The 20439-nt window shown below is 43.0% G+C and overlaps 2 protein-coding genes across 3 annotated transcripts in view; both read left to right on the top strand.

The window, feature by feature from the left end:
• The first annotated feature begins 3423 nt into the window (after window positions 1–3423).
• seh1l (SEH1-like) lies at window positions 3424–12166 on the top strand. Of its 2 annotated transcripts, none has more exons than XM_080471669.1 (9): window positions 3424–3647; window positions 4006–4056; window positions 5465–5611; window positions 7563–7774; window positions 7846–7944; window positions 8027–8167; window positions 8262–8416; window positions 9298–9451; window positions 11634–12166. In XM_080471669.1, exons 1-9 carry the CDS (start codon window positions 3537–3539, stop codon window positions 11716–11718), a joined length of 1155 nt encoding a protein of 384 aa, XP_080327795.1. In that variant the 5' UTR covers window positions 3424–3536; the 3' UTR covers window positions 11719–12166. The 2 variants fall into 2 exon arrangements, with proteins under 2 accessions (XP_080327795.1, XP_080327794.1); XM_080471668.1 differs by having other exon boundaries at window positions 11914–12166.
• Window positions 12167–18640: 6474 nt separating this feature from the next.
• Window positions 18641–20439, top strand: part of cep192 (centrosomal protein 192) — a 45380-nt gene continuing 43581 nt past the window's right edge. Inside the window, exons 1-2 of the mRNA XM_080471569.1 lie at window positions 18641–18850; window positions 19227–19446. Of these exons, the coding sequence (XP_080327695.1) occupies window positions 19274–19446 (173 nt within the window). The 5' untranslated portion in view covers window positions 18641–18850; window positions 19227–19273. The remainder of the gene's footprint in view (window positions 18851–19226; window positions 19447–20439) is intronic.

Here is a 20439-nt window from a genome sequence, read left to right on the forward strand (position 1 = left end):
TTTTCTTGCTAATTGCCTCTCATTTCCACATTGATTCACAAGTAGTGTTGCTTCCTAACTGGACAGGATGATTTCACAGCGGTGTGATATACTTGGAGTCACATTGTGTTGTTTAGGTGTTCCCTTTAGTTTTTTGAACAGTGTATAAAGCATAGTTAAAAAGCAAACCCAGACCACATTGCACCGATTAAGAACCTTCCCTGCAGGTGGTGAGCCCACGGGAATATGCTGTGTATTATGACTCTAAAAAGCTTGTCTTGTAATACCACTTTGCACCACTAGATGGTGCAGTGTGTCACAAAACATTTGACTGTTCACCCTGATGAGCATGTGCAGATTCTGATGGAAGACATTTCACAATGAGGAATAGTGACCACTCCTCCACCCAGTTCACTAAAGTGTCCGGACAAATCTTAACGAGCTGTTCCTCAAGTAGCTCATAAGTAGTTTGAGGGTTACCAGTTGGTAAATTTACATTTCAAAGTTGGAACCACTCTTATCTAAAGAATTCTGACGTAACTCTACACATGAATGAACAATGTTGTCATGCATACAAAGTAGACTGCAACCTTCCTCACCACATTAGTTAAGTTTCTCATTTTAAATATAACTTTTTCTTTTTATAGTTTCAGCCATTTTGCTTCATTTATCTCATTTTAAGTTTCTTATTTTTTAATATGTGGATTGAATTTGATTTCAGTCTGGAAAAAATAACCTGCACAGTCTGTTTAGTTTTTCATCCATTCATCTTCTATCCTTCTTATCCAGTTCAGGGTCGTGGGATGCTGGAGCCGATCCCAGCCTGCTGTGGGCGGGGGCAGGGTGCACCCTGGACAGGTCGCCAGGCTGTGGAGCAAATAGTAGTAACTAAGTACTAAGATCTATTTTCCTAATAGTTCTTTTGTGTTCTAAAGTTCACATTTGTCTTTTCTGTTAGATATTTCAACACTGAACAGGCTTTTTAAATCTGCATGTCGTCTCCTTTAACTCATTTAGACTTGAAAGACTCTCGGCATCAGCATGAATTCTGTAGGGTTCAGGAGCATTCTTATCATGTGTCGTCCAAAGAACGTAATGCTTTTCTGTCTGCCTCTATCTAAGGTTCACTTACAGGTGAAGACGACTGACGACACACCACTTTCCTGTGAGTTACACAATGTGAAATGTTATTATCACACATACATACTATCCTGTAATAGTGGCAGTACTTAGGGGGTATCGGTCGGCAGCAAGAGGCAGGGCACACAAAATTTCCTCTGGAATTTTCTAGTTTTTATTTATTGTTCATGTAAGTAAGAATCCAAAGCAAGACAGAAACTAAATCGTTTGAATATGAGCTGACATTTTGTGTAGTAACACACACTCACACAGACACACAAAACATTTCCAATAAGTTACAGCGTCAAGTGAAAGATGAGTCTTTGAAAATGTTTATATTTTGGAGTGTGGTCTGGGCGGCTGTGTCTCCAGCGCCTTGAAGGCTTCCAGTCTTCTCTTGGAGATGTCCTTGATGGTAACTGAAACGGGATAGGACGAGTCAGTCATGATTTCAGCACTTGATGATGAACGTCTTCCACAGGATCTCACCTTTATATGTACTTTAATTATGACTTTTGTTTAGTATAAATCAATGGAACTCAAAATAATCCATCGGAACAGGATGAGAAACAGCTGTACTGGTGTCATCTCAGAGGCAGCTTTGTAAAGTGCTGTTATATAGAGCAAAGTTATTCGCAGCTCTTTTAACCGAGCAGTGCAGGTTTGCACCACAAGGTGGTGCATTGCGTTATAAGTAGCAGCAGGGAGAAAAGCCACAGTGGCTGAAACTCTTGGGTATGAAACTGGCTCAGGTTTACTGTTTAACCTTAAAAATAGAAATTGAGTTTGAGTTCCAACGTTATCAAAAACTCATTCACTCCTGTCATCTCCATCTGTGTGTTTGTGCTTCTGCAGGAAGCCCAGCAGCCAGATCCTGGAGATCCTGGAGGTCCTGATGGCGCGCTCTGTCCCCAGCCATGAGGAGCGTCCCGACCCCGCACACTCACAGGAAGTTGTCCTCTTCTTTTTCTGTGGTGACGGGTTTGGGAAGTTCCTCACATGAAGCAAGAGGATAGACTTCACAGCAGTTCAGATCTGAATTTCAGCATAGGACTGAAGATCTGTTGAACTCATGAAATCTTAACAATCTTTATAATAAAATAATAAAAATAAGTCAACCAGTAAATAGTGTGTCATTATGTTTGTTTTCCACACAGGTATAGCAGTTTAATATAGTAAGAAATTGTTTTAAAAGTAATATAACTCTGCAAACTCTGCACAGGATAAAAACTTAGGCGATTTGGAGCAGCAAGTCATTTCAATCATGTGTGCCCCCCCCCCCCCCCCCAATATGTTCAACCGCATTTAGTATTAATATTGAAGACTAAATTTCATCCTATGACCACTTAGTGTGTGCGTGTATACCCTGGTAATTAAGACAATTATTACATGACATTCATGGTGTCCTGTGTAAATATTACTGACTTAATGGAAGAAATGATAACCTTTGGCACTGTGGACACCCGGCCCTGGTTGCCTATTGTGGGTGGACTTCCTGTCCCCTTTTAGACGACAATCTGGAGAAAGACACGAGTACTCCTCTGCTTCTTGCTCTAAGATTTTACCTTTATTTTGCTCAAATTGGCAATTTAATACTGAAAAAACAAGCCAAAGATTCAGATAAAGCAAAGTAAAGATGAAGTAAATTTAATAATGCATTCTGGGTAGACCTGCAAAGATGCTTGGAAATGTGACATTCTGACCTTAAAAACAGAAAATATTTTATGTTGTTCAGCTTCTTGGGGTGCGATGTCTTAGGGCGGGAACCCCACAGGAAGTCTTCCACGGAACTCAGTCTCTCTCCAGGCTGAGGCTCAGGTTGAAAGATGTACAGGACGACTTCACAGAGTTGGTCTGCACAGTCTCTCAGCAGTCCGGAGCTGAAGCCATCTGGACCCCTCGCCTTCCTCCCCTGACTCCCCTCAGACTGTTTTGATTGTGTGTTGTGGTTTTTCAGAGTTTGTGTTGTGGTATTTTTTAGTGGGCTCTTGTAAATGTTGGAATTTGTAAAGCTGAGTTTTAATAATAACAACAACAACAACAATAATAAACTCACAAAAATGTGATATTCATTCATACTTCAAGGAGGCAAGTTCATTCCGCATTAAATAGTGTCATTCTGTCCCAAACCTGGCAACCCAAATGTTCGGAGGAGTCTTCAATTTTTTTTTAATGCATGTACTTTTAAAAAATATATATTTTTGTCTTTAAATATAGATATCATAAGACGTTTTAATGAAAAATTTTAATCACTTAAGAATTAAAAACGAAGTTTATCACGGATTCTATATCAATGCGATGGCGCCTCCGTGTGGTCAGAGGTATGAAACACACTGACGAAGACCCGCCAATACACACACACACACACACACAGATACACATGAGAGGTCTGCGAGGAGCAGTGTAGCCTGAAGTGCCGGTGTTTCACAGCCGTGAGCATGTTTGTCGCTCGGAGCATCGCAGCGGACCACAAAGACCTAATCCACGATGTATCGTATGACTTCCACGGCCGGAGGATGGCGACCTGCTCCAGCGACCAGAGTGTCAAGGTGGGCCTCGCCGCTCCGTGCTACCGTTAGCTCCGGTGGCTAACTCCGCTCCGTGCTACCGTTAGCTCCGGTGGCTAACTCCGCTCCGTGCTAACATTAGCTCCGAAGGTTAACTAATTTACTCACGTTGTCCATGTGTTTGTGAATATACTTTTTTCAATCATCGAGCTGAAACGTGACGTTAAAACTTTTGCTTTCACTTTGTAGACTTTGGGTACATATAGCACACATGCTAGGATGCTTGAGGAGAAGGTTTGCTTCAGAGAGCTGAGGACTGTTGTTGAGTGTGCTGAGCTTCTTGTTGACATGACGTGTGTCTGATCCTTGTTGACTGCTGTATTGTGTGTGTTTCCTTCAGGTTTGGGATAAAAGCGAGAATGGAGAGTGGCAGTGCACAGCCAGCTGGAAGGTAAAACACCTGTTCCATCTTCCAACTGATGCTGGGAAACTTTACCTTCTTCAGTTCGTGCTACACCACATCAGATTAAAATGTAAATAATGTAGTTGAGAATCACCACAGTGTTTAGAAACCTGCTGTAGCGTTCTCAGCTCTTCTTTAAAATGTCATCTGCTTTCATGCGAGGATGTAAACGGCTATGTAAAATGTATGTATAAAGTGTAATTGTCCAAATACAGATATTTTAAGTCTGTGACATCGAGTATTATAAACCCTCAAGATGTTCTGCTCTTGTTCTGACTGTGACTGTGTTCAAGATGAGCAATATTGTTTTTAAACATTCTTTTTATTTAACATTAACAAAACTAGAACTGTCCTGCACAGTTCATATGCAGATTATATGAAATAAGTTGCAAATTCAAAATACATGGACAGCAGTTAACTCAAAAGTCCTTATTCGGTCGAACATTTCAGGCCGTTATTCTCTGAATTCCCAGGGACTCCCAACACTTTGACAAACTTTGCTGTAAAGAGGTCCTTCTGACCTTCTTAGTCTTTCCAGAGAAATATGGTCTGAAATCAAAGACCTTCACCGATGTGTTGAAGGAGGTTCATATCCTACCAATTTGGTCAGAACAGCCTTTCGGCCAAACATAACCCAACAAATATTTTAAATAAATTCTCTCCCAAAAAGAAATTTCACAAGCATTTTTAATTCGGTAACAACTGAATATAGATTTGTAAGACATCATGCAGCCTTAATGTAGAAACTGTTTTAGACCCTGTTTAAAGGTTTTGAAGTAACAGTGCAAAACATTCCTACCGTTATGTGCGTCTGCTTACACAACCAGCATCGTTATATAAACTCTCAATGGAAACTGGGTGGAAAATGCGACTTTTCTAAACACACCGCCACTGCACAACCTCGCCACAGCCGCAGTTGATAGTTCTTCTGCACATGCTCAGTAGATGGACAATAACAACAAAGTTTCCTCCAGCGTGTCCTGACTCCCAGTACAATCCATATTCTCTTGGGACTTGGTAGTTTAATAGTTGTCAGTCACTGGAATAACAATCCAACTTGGTCGTCTCTATTCAAATGTCCATGTACTCCCATTATTAATGTTTATAGCGTTTTATTCTCTACGCGCTTGTGTGTGTGGTTTCATTACCAGAAAAACCCAACAGAGCCAACTTGTGGCCTGGCATGCTCACTACATCGCTTTCAAAGTGTCATGTCAATTGTAGAAACTCTTTTGTTCAAACATTGTGGAAACGGGGCCAAAATCAGTTTTTTTCTGTTTCCTGTTTGCTCCTTTCAGCTGTTTGCTTTCTTCTGAAGACGCTGTGTGTCCCGTCAGATTGATAAATCTCTCCCTGTGGCAGTTCCCTGCTCTAACCGTTTCTCTTTGCCCTGCAGACACACAGCGGCTCGGTGTGGAGAGTGACGTGGGCTCACCCCGAGTTCGGACAGGTTCTGGCTTCCTGCTCCTTCGACCGGACGGCCGCCGTGTGGGAGGAGATCGTAGGAGAGTCCAACGACAAGCAGCGAGGCCTCAGTCACTGGGTTGGTACTGCTGCAGCTCCAGATATCAGCAACACCTCATCACTGCTCTTTTATTCAATCACAACATTATTTTGACCCTTTTCACTCTTTTACCTCATGTAATTGGGATAATTTTCAGTCAGGAAGATATTTAGGTGTTCGGCGTATTTTACCAGACACATGGAGCAGAAAAGATGGAAGTACTAGTGTGTGACTATGGGCCTGTAGCTATGGCTGTGCTAGCTGTTCTTACTCACATTCTGAGTACAAATTCTTATTCATGAATCTAAAAGCTGAGGAACCAATTACACAACGTTTCAAAAGAAAACGCAACTTTTTTTGCATTTTCTTTTCAGAACAGTTTAGTACTTACACAGAACGATGTCTGTTTACACCAGGGGGGCCCAAACTCGGTCCTGGTGTCCTGCATGTTTTAGCTCTCTCCCAGCTGCAGCACACCTGATTACAATGACGGGCTCCTTATTGAGCTTTTTCACAACCTTGGTGATGACGACATCATTAGATTCAGGTGAGTTGAAACAGGGAGAGAGCTAAAACATGCAGGACACCGGCCCTCCAGGACCGAACTCGGGCACCCCTGGTTTACACAGAGACGGCAGAAATGCTGAAATCAATGTAGTTAGCATGTTGGGCCACTAGTGGGTGCTGTTGGTTTTTGTAATGAAACCACACACACATGCACAGAAAAAATCTGCTCTAAACGTGAAAAATGGCAAGTGCTCAGATATTTGTATGAACAGACGACCAAGTTGGATTGGGATTACAGTCACTGTCAACTATAAAACTATTAAATCCAGGGAGAAGATGGACTGGGAGTCATGACACTCTGGAGGAAAATGTTGTTGTTATTGTCCATCTTGTGAGCGGGTGCAGAACAGCTATTTACTACGACCTTGGTGCGCATGCACAGTAGTTAATTAAAAGTTAATTACCAGCAACTTGAATCACCAGAGACGTGTAGACCAGCAGGGTTTGCTGGTGTTTCGGATTAACTGGATTCCCTGTTGACGGGTTTTTCAACTTTTGCAGTTACCAGCAGCAAGGGGCGCTAAAAGGAAGCTTGTCTCCAGTTAACAGAGAAACCAAGTGTTCTGAAACACCGGATGCCACTCAGTGGTTTAATTGCTCAGTGGAACCAGGACGATTTTACTCTAAGCCATGCTATATGCTACATGCTACTGAGTTTCAGCAATGATTTGATTAACAAGAGGAGGATTGGTGAAATGGCCCATGTTTACGTTTAGCTCCACTTTCTTCATGATGAGACGGTCTCCATCTCCACATGGTCTCAGGTCAGATGTGCAGTGACAGCTTTGAAGTTTCTGGGATGCACTGAAAAGATCTTCCTGCTTTAACAATGTAGGAAATACCTTTTTATCAGTGGTTTATCAATATGAAAGATTCAGTGAAATATATTTGCTTGAATGTCTTTGTATGTAAGGTACAAATTCCACCTTCAGGTCTGCTTCACAAACATGTTCGTGTATTAACGATGTGCTTCCGTGATGTGTTCCATCTGCTTTTGAAAATCTTTCAAGAAATTCTATTTATTCCTGCAATCAATGTAAAAACAGAGTTTTAGTTCGATTCCGCTGCTTCGAGCAGCCGCTTGTACACGTCCGGCTCGCTTCTGAGAAACATTCCGAGAAAGATGGCTCGCTACTCGAGTATTTGGGGACTTGCTACGAACTCAACTGTCTTCACTGTCTTCTGAAGCAGAACAGAAACAGCACTGCCTGCCTCTTCATATCTCTTTTCCGCTCCTTATATCTGGAGGAAAGCCAAAATAGATTTGACAAGAAAAGTGCTGCTCAGTGGAACTTTGTCGCTCCATAGAAACTAAAGTAAGGTGACGTTTCCACAGCTGTGATGTCACCAGCTGAAGCGTTACCCTACAGAATTGACCTTTAAATTGTCAATTTAGCTGAGCTCGATGCTGCTGTCGTCTCAGATCAAGAGAACCACGTTGGTGGACAGCCGGACCTCGGTGACGGACGTGAAGTTCGCCCCGAAGCACATGGGCCTCATGCTGACCACGTGCTCGGCGGACGGCGTGGTGAGGATCTACGAGGCACCTGACGTCATGAACCTGAGCCAGTGGTCGCTGCAGCACGAGATCTCCTGCAAGCTGAGCTGCAGCTGCATCTCATGGAACCCCTCCAGGTCCGACACACACACACACACACACACACACACACACACACACACGTACTTTATTCTCGCTGTGTCCCCAGCTCTCGAGCCCACCCTCCCATGTTCGCCGTGGGCAGTGACGACAGCAACGTGACGTATGGAGGGAAGGTTCAGATCTACGAGTACAATGAAAACACACGGTGAGTCTTCATCTGTCTGTGCACACAGGGATTATTATGTGAAACTCCTGTTTAACTTTTTTTGATAATTTTTTTCTTTAAGTAAATATGCTAAAGCCGAGACGCTGATGACGGTCACTGACGCCGTGCACGACATCGCCTTTGCTCCCAACCTGGGACGCTCCTTTCACGTGCTCGCCATCGCCACAAAAGACGTCCGGATATTCAAGCTGGTTCCCATGAGGTGACGATGACGGCGTTTCCTCGATTGGCTCAGATCCCTCAGACTCTCTGAACCCCCCCCCTTCCTCTGCTCCTCCTCCTCCTCGTCTTCACAGGAAGGAGAGCTCCTCCACCGGACCCACCAAGTTCGAGGTGCAGATCGTGGCTCAGTTCGACAACCACAACTCGCAGGTGTGGCGCGTGAGCTGGAACATCACCAGCACGCTGCTGGCCTCCTCCGGGGACGACGGCTGCGTGCGCCTCTGGAAAGGTGAGGAAGCTGCTCAGACGTCTAATAGCTTTTTATAAGTCAACGTCATCAGTCAGGAAATCCATTCCACAGTTTGCAGCCAGCCAGCAGGCTAGGGAAGTAGCACTGTGGCTATCCAACGTTTCATGACATCATGTCGCTGTCTGGACGTGTTTTACGCACAAAACACCGCAAAGCAACAGAAAGGTGGACGTTTGCAAAGCCGTAGTACAGCCAGGCGGTCGCTCTGCAGCCAGATGTCACCATTTTAAAACGCCAGCTCGCCGAGGAGAACGACTCCTCCGCCGTAGCAGGCGATTTACACCTTTGTGAAGCTGCGTCCTACTCCACGCTAAACTCTGTGAAAATAGTCCCAATCGTTTGTGCTGCGTTAGAGCTGGACACATTCTGTTTGTGCTGCGCTGCTAAATAATTTACCCAGGGATTAATAAAGTGATTCTAATTTATTTTTTAAGATATAACAAATGATGATGATGTCACACAGGCCCCCACATTGTCCAAATTGAACAAAAATAGTTTGTACTGCTTCCTTTTCTGACCTTATACTAACCTCAAGTTGCCTTTTGAGAGAATACATTCCTACATTTCATACTTTCCTGTAGACAGGAGTTTATTACAGCCTCATAGAAAATCAACAATAATAATAATAATAATAATAATAATATTAAAGCCAACATAGCTCCGGTATCGGAATAGTATCTGTATCAGCAGATATCCAAATTCAGGTATGGGGATCAGATCAGAAGTGAAAAACGTGGATGGGTGCTTCCCTAATTCCAGCACGTTAATGAAACAGACTCCTCACAACAGAGCTGCTCCATTCCAAGTTCAGACCAGCAGAATGAGAAACGTTTTGTTCTCGACCCTCCGTCTCTCTGCAGCGAACTACATGGACAACTGGAAGTGCACGGGCATCCTGAAGGGGGACGGCAGCCCCCTGACGGGCTCCTCGGGTCAGCCCACGGCCATGAGCACGGTGGTGGGCTCCTCCGTTCAGACCTCCCAGAACGTGCTGAACGGGATGTCCGCAGGAAGGTAGGTGGCGTGCTGCGAGCGGACGCCACTCACCTGGCCTCGCCGGGCCGCTCAGAACTGACCCGCGTCGTGTGTGTGTTCTAACGCCTCACACTGACCGGACGTGCGGCCGCTGCACTCGCAAAGAGCTTGGCTTCCGGTTTCCCAGCGTTCAGGTGGTTCGCCGTGCTGCGGAGCGCCGCCTCCTCCGATGTTTCCGTGCATGTTGATGAAGAGCAGTCCACTCTGTCAGCGTCAGGGCCAAATGATTTCTTTATTCAAAAAGTCCAATAAATCTTGTTTGTATAAATTTGCTATGTGGCTGTTATTTCACTTTGTAGGATTACTTTAGGCGAATCACGTTTCCACCATTTAAAGACGGCGGGACAATCCAAGCTGATCTTTCTCCTGTGTTTTGATGTACCGTTGATAAAGTGTTGCCAAACTCTTTGCTGAGCAGAAGGATGGCGTCGATGAAGCCGAAAGAGGACCTGTTACGCTCATTTGGACCCTTTTAGTTTCATACCCTGGATCTTTATTGCAGCAGCATTTCATTAATTCGTCCTGTCTGATATTTGTTTACCAGTTAACGTTTAGGAAACGCCTCAATAGCAACACATCTACTGATGTGCGGCATGAAACGCTTGTAATTTGACACCAGCCTCATTTGGCCATGAACAGAAGTGTTCTGATTAAACCTGTACAACGGTAACGTCTAGTCTGAGAAACGGTGTGAAACTGCTGAACCAGGCAATAAAAACACGTGTTTAATCAGAAGGACGGAACGTCACCTGATGTCTCAGAAAAGCGAAACGGGTCCTCGTCATAAGAACTAACTGCAGACACAGTGTGACATTTCTAAAAGCAACGCCATGTAACCCGAATGAAGGTGTGTCCAAACTAATGAAATACTGATTTTATAACCAATAAAACTCATCTGGGTTTTTTTTTTTTTTTTTTGCAGCCTTGTTTGGTCTGAGTGACCTTTACTGCATAACATGCGTTTGGGCCTCATGTGCTTCTCAATGTCTCATAAATGTGACAAAAGGTTGTGAACAGCTGCTCTGAATGAGTTCTGCCACAATGCCGAGCGGAAAACATGTTGGGCCGTCACTGGTCCTCCTGTGAGGGAATAAATAAACTAGGAAGGGGGCGGGGCTTCCAGAGTCCGCCATGTCCTGTGATTGGTTCATGTCGCGTTGACGTGTTCATCAGACTTTAATCGCAGCAGATTTAGTTTGCAGCTGTGCAGAAAATGATCCACTTGTTTGGTGCCCGGCAGCACGTTGACGTCAGTGTTCACACTTTGGTCTGATTGTAATTTCAATGCAGATTCTCAGTTTGTTTGATTAGTGAGGATTTACTTCAAAATGAGCTGTGTTCTGGATGTTTAATTGTTTTTGGCACAGAAATCAAAAGTGTTTTTTTGTTTTTGTTTCTTTTACAACATCTGGTTTTGTTACTGCAGGTAATGTGTTTATTTGTAATCACATTATTAACCTAAACCAGGGGTTTGCAGCTCCTCTACCGCCTCCAAGAATATTCAGAATTCTATTTCGATAAACAATTTGTTTTTTTATTTTTGTTTAATTTACATTTCACATGGAGTTTCAAAACTGATCTCATCTCCAGGACAAAAAAAGCCAGAAAAGATGGATTTACTAAAACGTGGAAAACATACATAGAACTACAAAAGATATATATACACACACACAGAAAGAACGGTCAAACTAACATTTGTAGAATTGTGCGACTTTTGATTTTTTTCCAGAAACAGAAAAACAAGAAGAAATGGGGAAATAATAAAATTATGGAAAAATTAAAAAGAAGTGGCTGCATGGAGAAAATCTACATATGGCCAGTAAAGCTAAAAATTCAATATCTAAATTATACTCATTACACTTCATGAATGCAACCTCAGTTTTCATATATATGGCTTCTTTCTCTTTAATTTTTTTTTGTCTTAATTTGAGATAATTAGAAGATTTTGCAGCTCCAGACGCTCATTTGGTCATGAAGGTTGCAGACCCCTGAGCTATGACGTAACAAAAGCTGCCTTTCAGACCATCCCTGTGGATTCACTCCTAACCTGAGTAACATCAACTCAGAATAAGGACTTTGAATGTGTTTATGGGCTTTCTGAACTCCAGTGTTCATGTTGTGTGCGGTGTGATGAAGTGACTGTCCTGCTTGTTGCATGCAGGATTGGAAAGCGAGCTCCCTTTGCTCCCCCCGTGCGGCAGCTGACTTCTCCAAAGATATACCAGCACCCTGCGTATTACTACTAACGCCTCTCGCCATGTGGCCGCGCATCTCCTGAGTGTCACGTTTGGCATGAAAGCGGCACCCTGATTGAAACACACACTCTCAATAATGAAACACTCACCGCATACATTCATTTCTTCTCTTTAATTTCTGTGTTTTCCTATGCTCCTTCCTCCTCCTCCTCCTCCTCCTCCTCCTACCTCTCCCTGTGGCTTCAGGTATTTCTTTCCTCCTCTGGACCCTCCCCGAGCGGGGACCAGGTACGGTCACCTGCTGCCCCCCTCCTCCCTCATAGAGCACTGTGACGCTGAGCCCATCCAGCCTCAGGCTCAGGCTCTCCCCCACAGACACTCCTCCAGAGCTCTGCTGCCGTTACCTGAGGCTGAAGGACAGTGATTCGTGTGTTCATGTATGTGTGTGTGTGTGAGGAGGCACAACTTCTTCTTTTCTAATAAAAAACACCAGATTTCCAATTTGTCCTGTTTTGTTCTTTTGGGAATAAATTGGGAAATTTCAAAGATGCTATTTTTTGATCATGTGCATATTCTTAAAGGATTCCTTTAGGTCACTTCTATGAAAATCCAGACTATAGAGCATCTTCCTCCCACTCACATCCTAATTATAGAGCACCTTCCTCCCACTAACATCCTGATTATAGAGCATCTTCCTCCCACTAACATTCAGATTATAGACCACCTTCCTCCCACTAACATCCTGATTATAGAGCATCTTCCTCCCACTAACATTCAGATTATAGAGCACCTTCCCCCACTAACATCCAGATTATAGAGCACCCTCCTCCCACTAACATCCTGATTATAGAGCATCTTCCTCCCACTAACATCCAGATTATAGAGCACCTTCCTCCCACTAACATCCAGATTATAGAGCACCTTCCTCCCACTAACATCCTGATTATAGAGCATTGTCCTCCACTAACACCTGATTATAGAGCATCATTCTCCACTAACATCCAGGTTATAGAGCATCTTCCTCCTCTAACAGCCAGATTACAGAGCATCTCCCTCCAACTAACACCTAGATTGTAGAGCGTCTTCCTCCAGTAACATCTAGATTATAGAGCGTCTTCCTCCGGTGAATTCTAGATTTTAGAGCATCTTCCTCCAGTAACATCCAGAATATAGAGCACCTTCTTCCAGTAACATCCAGATTATAGAGCATCTTCTTCCCACTAGCTGATGTAACTCTGCTGTCAGAGTAACCTGAGCTTCATAACATCTCACTACGGCTCCTCTCCTCCATGCTTACAGGGGAAACGATAAGAACAATAGATTTGAACAGAAAATTCAACTATCAAGTTTTATCCCATTTTCATGGTGAAGGAAGCAGAATTACATACAAGAAAACATTGATGTGTTGTCTTTTGCAGGCACATCAGACAACATCAGTGTGTGCTTATGACACATAGGAAGAACTCATTATTTCCAGACAGACAATGGGACCTTCTGAGGTTTTATATATAAAACTGTGCAGGTTTGAGGAAGTTGTATGATTCACTGTGCTGTTTTAAGAAAACTATTTTCGACTTGTACCCCTTCACACACATTTCAGAGAAAGACCAGCGGCATTAATTTACAAGGGGCCATTTAACAAACAACTTCCTTTAAGACATTTGATTCATTGTCATGCAGGTAGAGTATTCCAGTTTTTATACATTTGGGGTGTAAAGATTTAGTTTGCATGTCTTTTGAGAGAATCAGCTAATTCTGTGGTTCAAACTTTAGGACAGAGACAATGTGAAAAGTAAATCTGTTTGTAAATTGTTTTAATAAAAACAGAGATTTCAAACTCTTTGTGTCTGAGGATAGACAGCCCAGTTTGATTTAGGCATTCCGTACATTGACAGTGCCCGTCAAGAGAAAACGCATTGTGTTTGCGTTTTCGTTCCAGAAAAGTTTCAAGAGTTTACAGCAACGTTGTGAAAACGATGTCTGTTAACATGGAAACAACAGAAACACTGAAAATAACACAGCACCCCGGGCAGTATCGGCTTTTCTGCCATGTACACTGAAAAAAATAATTCTCAGTCATTTCCACAAACGCAAAACTAATTTGTTGAGTTAATGTAATTTAATCATGTCACATATTTCCATCTATTCATATTAAGTAGACTGAATCCCATTTATTCATATTATCTGAACAACATGTATTAGAATGAACCATTTAACAACAAGAAACTCAATATGCTCATGTTAGTCAAACATATTTCTGATATGTCAACTGAAAAACTGCATAGTTGATTTTTTTGAGTGTATGCTGGATGGAGCCCGAGCGTTTCCAGAAAGGTGCGTTTTCACCCGTTTACATGGCAACGGACTCGGCGCGTTGTCAAGAAGTTCCACCTTGGGAGCTGTTGCCAAAAAGTTGTGTCTTCAGTCACTCTGAGCACCGTTCTCATGTAAACTGACTGACTCCTAAATGCAACAAAAGTTTTGCCTTTTCATTTGAAAACATTGCGTAAACGGGCCCTTGAACTTTAAATATAGAAAACACTAAAACTTTTCTCTGTGTACAAAGAGGTACTGTTTATTTTTATTGTTTCTTTCCTGGTACAAAAAATAAGGCGACGTTTCAAAAAATCTCCCCATGCTGTAAACAAATTAACAACATATAATTTTGCACTTATACCTTATTCAGCTCTCGAATCTGCAGCAAAATGTAAAGTCCTTTGTAACAGTCTGTCTCTTCAGGATCTTTCTGCAGCCTTCAGCACGTTTAAAATGCTGCATTATAGATACTGCCCCGGATACACACAGAATATTATCTATGAGCAAATCATACTCAACTAACCTGGAACATGTTTTCTGCTGAAGTAATTGGGAGTAGCTGGAGGAAACCCATATATGCAACCAGACAAAAGACGCCTGGACTCACACCGGGATGTTCTTGATGTGACGTGGTCGTGTTAACCGCTACAGAACCACCGTCTGCTGAATGTTTTCACAAGTTCACACTCAAAGCCCTGACCAAGCCCAATAAAGGCCACGTCCACGTGAGCCAAAGTGATCTTTTTTTCTCCCCAGCGTTCTCCAAAAACATTCCGCTTCACTATGAACACGGCTCAACACGAGGCTTAAGGGCGTGTAGTACATATGCCAGGCCTTTAGGGGCGCTGTGACTCACCAAATACACCAAAAACGCAGATGAAGACAAGGAGCACATATAAATTTAAAAGTAGACTCCTGCTCTTAGACTTCTATCTCACTCCGAGTTCTATAGGTCCATGGCCCTGCTCCTCCTGCTGCTAGAGTCAGTAGCTTCTGCAGCTTGACCGGAGCTTGTCGTCCACCATTGAACGGCTCGTTTACGTGAACCTTCATTGTTAAAACATGCAGGCGTAAGAAGCTTCAAGACACGGGTTCCACTATTTAACTAATCCTCCACTTTACCTTGTTGATTCCCAAGTAATCACACATGATGGAGCTACCTCAACCTCAGACTGGGAGGGTGTGGTCCTGGAACCAGGTAATCACCTGAGTCGGCAGAACGTTGGACAAAACTCAGTCGTCACTGAGAACTGCCTCAATGTTTTCTCAGTTCACAGTGCTAAACGTACTCCATGTCCAGCGTGTCCAGTCAGCGAATCATAAGCTGGTACACGAACAACACTCAAACCCATGCATCACATCAAGAGAATCCAGCAATGTTTGTGTCTGTACAGAAAGGAAGAACTGAAACTGAAATTGCAAATACAGTGACGTTAAACATGGTTGCTCTCAGGCCCTTCTGGCACACTGCACCCCAAGCCTTTTGTCACAGACATGCTGCGTCTGTAAGGATCAGAGCACAGGGACATTCGTCTCCGGTTGGTGTTTCACAGTGGAAAAGGAAACATCCCCCTTTGTGTTCTAACTTTCCACAGGTAGAAAAGTGTCCAACATTGCTTCTTCCTCCTCTCTAAGACCCCATACTTCCTTCGCAACATAACTAGACTCAAGTCAGAAAAGCAATCTCTGAAGAAAACCACGGAGTTGCTGGACATTAAGGACCGGATGATTTTCTTGAAGATTCATTTTGAACTTAGTCGTATGAATAAGTGAGTTTAAATGAACTGGGCGCTGATGAATTCAGACCCACATTGATGTCAATAAGGTACAGGACAAAATGTCCCCACTGGTCTTTTGTTTCCACAGTAAGACATCTATGCGACAATGTTTCAGGTGAAAATTGAATCTGTTTCATGTTTACACAGCAACGCTTTGAAAACGATGTCAGTTTTGACGTACACGGCAGAAACGCTGAAAATGATGTCGTTTTCAGGTTTGGCCACAAGTGGGTGCTGTTGGTTGTCTTTGTATTGAAGCCACACACACACGTGTGCCGACAACAAAACACTATAAACATTAATAATGGCGAGTACGCAGACGCTCATATAGACAGACGGCCAAGTTAGATTGTTATTAGTAGAATATGGACTGGGAGTCATGACACTCTGGAGGAAGTATTGTTATTGTCCATCGACTCGTGTGCAGAGGAACTATTTACTGTGGCCGTGATGCGTAGGTGCAGTAGCAGAGTTTCCGCGGCCGACACAGAAACAGAGCACGAGCGTTTTTAAATAGTTCCAACTTGGCAGCCATTTTCAAAAAGTTGTGTTTTCTGTATTTTTCAAGCGCCGTTGTCTAGGAAAGTTTTGAGGTTTTCACTTGAAAGCCCTACATGAGTCCAGAAGCCTGAACTGAAGAGTTCTCACTTTGTCCTCAGGCATGAATTCCGACCCAAACAAGCTCCACACAGTTTAGTAGGATAAAATAATACAAAGAAATGAAACCTGTCAGTGGATCAACGTGAAGGAAGAACAATCACGTCTGTAACGTCTCCTAACAGAGCTCAGTCTGGGTCTGAGGGATCGTCACAACTCTAAGAACCCATCAATTCATTAGAAGCAGCACATTTAGAACATTACGTTTTCTATGGATCCTCTTTGAACTCAGTTTTGTCCACTCGGATGTTTGACGTCTGTGTTTGGCCAACGGAGATCAGAGAGCAGGTCCAAAGACTTTCTGAGAAACAATCTGGGGGAGCCCCCGGGGTGGGGGGGGGGGGGGGGGGGGGGGGGGGGGAGGGTTGGGAACCGGCGAGGAGGATGACATGACCCGCAGCTCGTTCGGTATGAACATTTGTCCCGCTCATGTGTCACAGAGCAGATCTCTGAATCCCTGCTTATTCTGGCCTGCTCATGTTCGGGAATATAAAAGCCTTTGTGCGAGAGATCAGCTCAGAATCATGTGAGAATATGAAGCAGGGACCTGGACAGTTTGTCTCCTTGCGCTTTCTTTTTTTTTTTTTTTTTGAGTTAATAAACACATTTGTTTTGACTGTGAGGATGAGATTTCATGTCGGGGCTGACTCAGAAGCAGGAATGTGGGTGATGGCAGCTGTCGGCTCAGAGAGACGCTCCTGCAGCTGCTCTGGATGAACACATGATACAATTAGTGGACCGTTTGGCCTCTAACTCTCATGCTGCAGCCCGCAGGCTCCTCACGGGCACAAACAATGTGAAATCAACATTCAGGGTAATGGAGTACAAACAAAATGGAACTAAGCTGCTTTTTAGTTCATAATATGTTTATTGTCATTTTCTCTGAACCCCCTCCCCCCAACAAATGAACAGCATATACAATACAATAAGACCTTTTTACAGGCCTTCACCTTTAACCAAGCATAATTCCACTTTGACCAGGTCATTCAGCAACGAGTAATAACTTCACGTGAGAGTAAACAAATAAAGATTAGTACGTCTCCTTGGACATAGGTTTGTGACAGAGATTAATTAAATCCTGACTCTTCTTTTTTTTCTTCTCATCAACCATTTTTATTGTAACAAATGAACCTTTGTGTTTATTGTTTGTTTTTGTGCCTTTACGTTTTTGGTACTTTTAGAATATGTGATTTTACTCATTCATTCCACGTTGCTACCCATAAAATGTTACATCACTTCAGACTACAGTTTGATGTTTATTCTTTTCATCTGGATTTTTTTTTTTATAAGTAAATGAGGTTTTAACAGAGAAAATGAATTTTACATTTTTACAAAAATAAATGGCGAATTTTAACATAATGTTTGTCTGTGCTCTGAGAACTGAGTTTTTACTAAACCAGATATAAGTCAGAATGACTTTTCCCTACAAATCATGACCTCAATGTCAGACACAGTTCTTACAGACCTCTGACTTCTTTCTGAAACACATTAAAGTCAAATTTCAGATCCTTTCCCTCTGAATTCTGACCATTTTCTAATCACATTAAATCTATAGTTCAGGTTTCCCCCCTCAAGATTCTGACTTCTTTCTAATCATATCAAAGTGAGAATTTCACTTTTTCTTCTCAACTGTTTGGACCTTTTCATCTAATCGTAGGATATTCGGGTCAGAATATCCTATCGAGTGAGACTTTTCCTCCCTCACATTCTGACTTTTTCCTAAATGTTCCTCAATTCTGGAGTTCAGACTTTTTCCCGAAGATTAAAGTTAGATTTGTGATCCTTTTACCTCTGAGTTATAAAATCAATCTCACAATTAAATTTTTTGGACGTCAGAAATCTGGGTGTTTTCCTAATCAGATCAAATTAATAATTCTGATTTCTCTCCTCAGGATTATGACTTTTTTTTTTTTTCTGAATCAGATTAATGTCAGAACTCTCTGAGTTTTTGATGACATTTTTTGAGCTGCCCTAAACCTCTTCTGAAGTGTCGGAGACTCAAAACCATGCTGTTAATCTCTGGGGTCTAAAAATAATCCTTCTCTGCGTTTCATTCATGACAAGAAGCCTTATCTCGAAACTGACCCAAACTTTAATTGAATGGCAACAATTCTAGCCAATCACATCCTAGCATTTCTCCTCTCGAGGTTTAGTCGACCAATCAGAGTGTCGCAATCTGAATAATTCCCGCCCCCGTGATATGACGCTGAGGCGGGCTTCCTGTGGCGTCTGGGCGCTCGCGGCATTCGCTCAACTGTTTCACGTTTAGTTCAATATAACTGATTTAAGTCACTATGGAAAGCACAAGTCTTCCAGGTGGTAATTTTACAACTTAACTCCATCGGAGGACGTGTTCCCACCAGTTTTGGACTGACAGAAGTTGCTGCTGGAGAAGAAAAAGTCGCCTCTTCAGCCCGTTTGTAGAGTTGAACGTGAGTTGAATCCGTGTAACGTTTTTTTCCTCGTTATCACGTTAATCTGGTCAAAAAAACGACACCTTAAAACCCGATTTATCGAGGGCACACGACTCTTCAACTTTTATAATCTTTTGGACTGTTTATTTGGGTCACTCCCATCTAAATTCATTCATAAAAGACAGAGAAGCATCTTATATGGAGACAAACCCACTTGTTTTTAGCACGTAGCTAGTTAGCTTCTCCAAGTTAGCAAAGTTTGAAGTTTCAATGTTTTGTTGAGGAGATCAGCCAAAGTACACACTTGGATCTCTTGTCTGTTTTACAGCTGCAGATTAAATGAAGTACTGAGTTCTCACAGTGCTAATCCTTTCTTTTCCCCTAAACATTGCAGATGCTCTTCACCTGATCTGAAGCCACTGGCACCCCCTCCTCTCCACAATGGCAGAGAGCTTCTACAGGCTGGAGGATGAACCCTTCCCCAGTTTCCTGTGCAGGTCTCTGGACAGCACCGGCGGCCGGGCCACCCTGGGGAATGTGAGCCTGGGTTCAGGCCCCGGGCTGCCAGTGGCTGCTTCCACTGTGGCTAAAATTAAACACCAGAGCGACAACAGGTGGGAGCTCGCTGCTGCTGTGTACAGCTGTTTGCACCTTTGGGACAGATGTGGATGCTTGTGGAAAGAAATCTCCATGCATCACTCTCTGATGCAAAGCGCGACCCAATTTCTGTCCCTTTTCTGCAAACAAGTGACCCATGTCCAAGCCGTTTTGTGACGGTGGGAATGTCACAATTCCGATTTTGCACACCAGACCAAGGCCTGGATCATTGTGGTACCAAATCGTATATATGTATCTGATGTCTTGCAATGCAACCGCTGTCTGAACGGTCAAGTGGCATGTATGTGACTTCACGAATCTGCACCAGAGGAAGCGGTGCTGTATCTTCTTTTTTTCTCAGTCTCCTTCTTTCCCTCGACATTTTGTTCGGCTCCTTTTGCCCATCCACTTGAAAATGGATATACACGCGCAGAACACTGTCGCATCCATATTTACTTCCGTGAACAGCGCAGTCGGGGTGACGGCATGACATCTTCTGCGCACGCGGGTCACTCTGGGGTCGGATAACGTTCACACTGCAGTCTGATGGAGGTCGTGTTTAAATGTGAGCTCAGCAAGTAATCTGAATTGAGCATCAAGTCCTGCAGTGTGAGCGGAGCCTCACATGTATTTGAGTTGTTGGAGTAAACCAGATGCCTTGAATGAAACTCACTCCTCCTCTAGATGTCTCCAAATATTAAAATAAGCAGGCCACAGCTGCATTTTTAAAATTGCTCACATTATGTTAGATTCTTTGGAATACTCCATCTCACTGAGCCTCGTTCGTTCATGCGAACATGATGTCATCTCTTCATGCATAGCTCCTTATTATCAATGGGATGTGTAAATTAAATGGATCTTAGATTAAAGAATCCATTTCAAATGTTTTGTAAGTGAAGTTTGCGCATGTGGAAAAACAGCAGCAGTTTGGAACTGACTCTTCAGACTAAATATTCCTTAGATCATCAAATTGACACAAATTTTTGTTTTCTGTATTTTAGATTTCCACA

Source organism: Lipophrys pholis, assembly GCF_963383615.2.
Source record: "Lipophrys pholis genome assembly, chromosome: 9".
Taxonomy (NCBI): Eukaryota; Metazoa; Chordata; class Actinopteri; order Blenniiformes; family Blenniidae; genus Lipophrys; species Lipophrys pholis.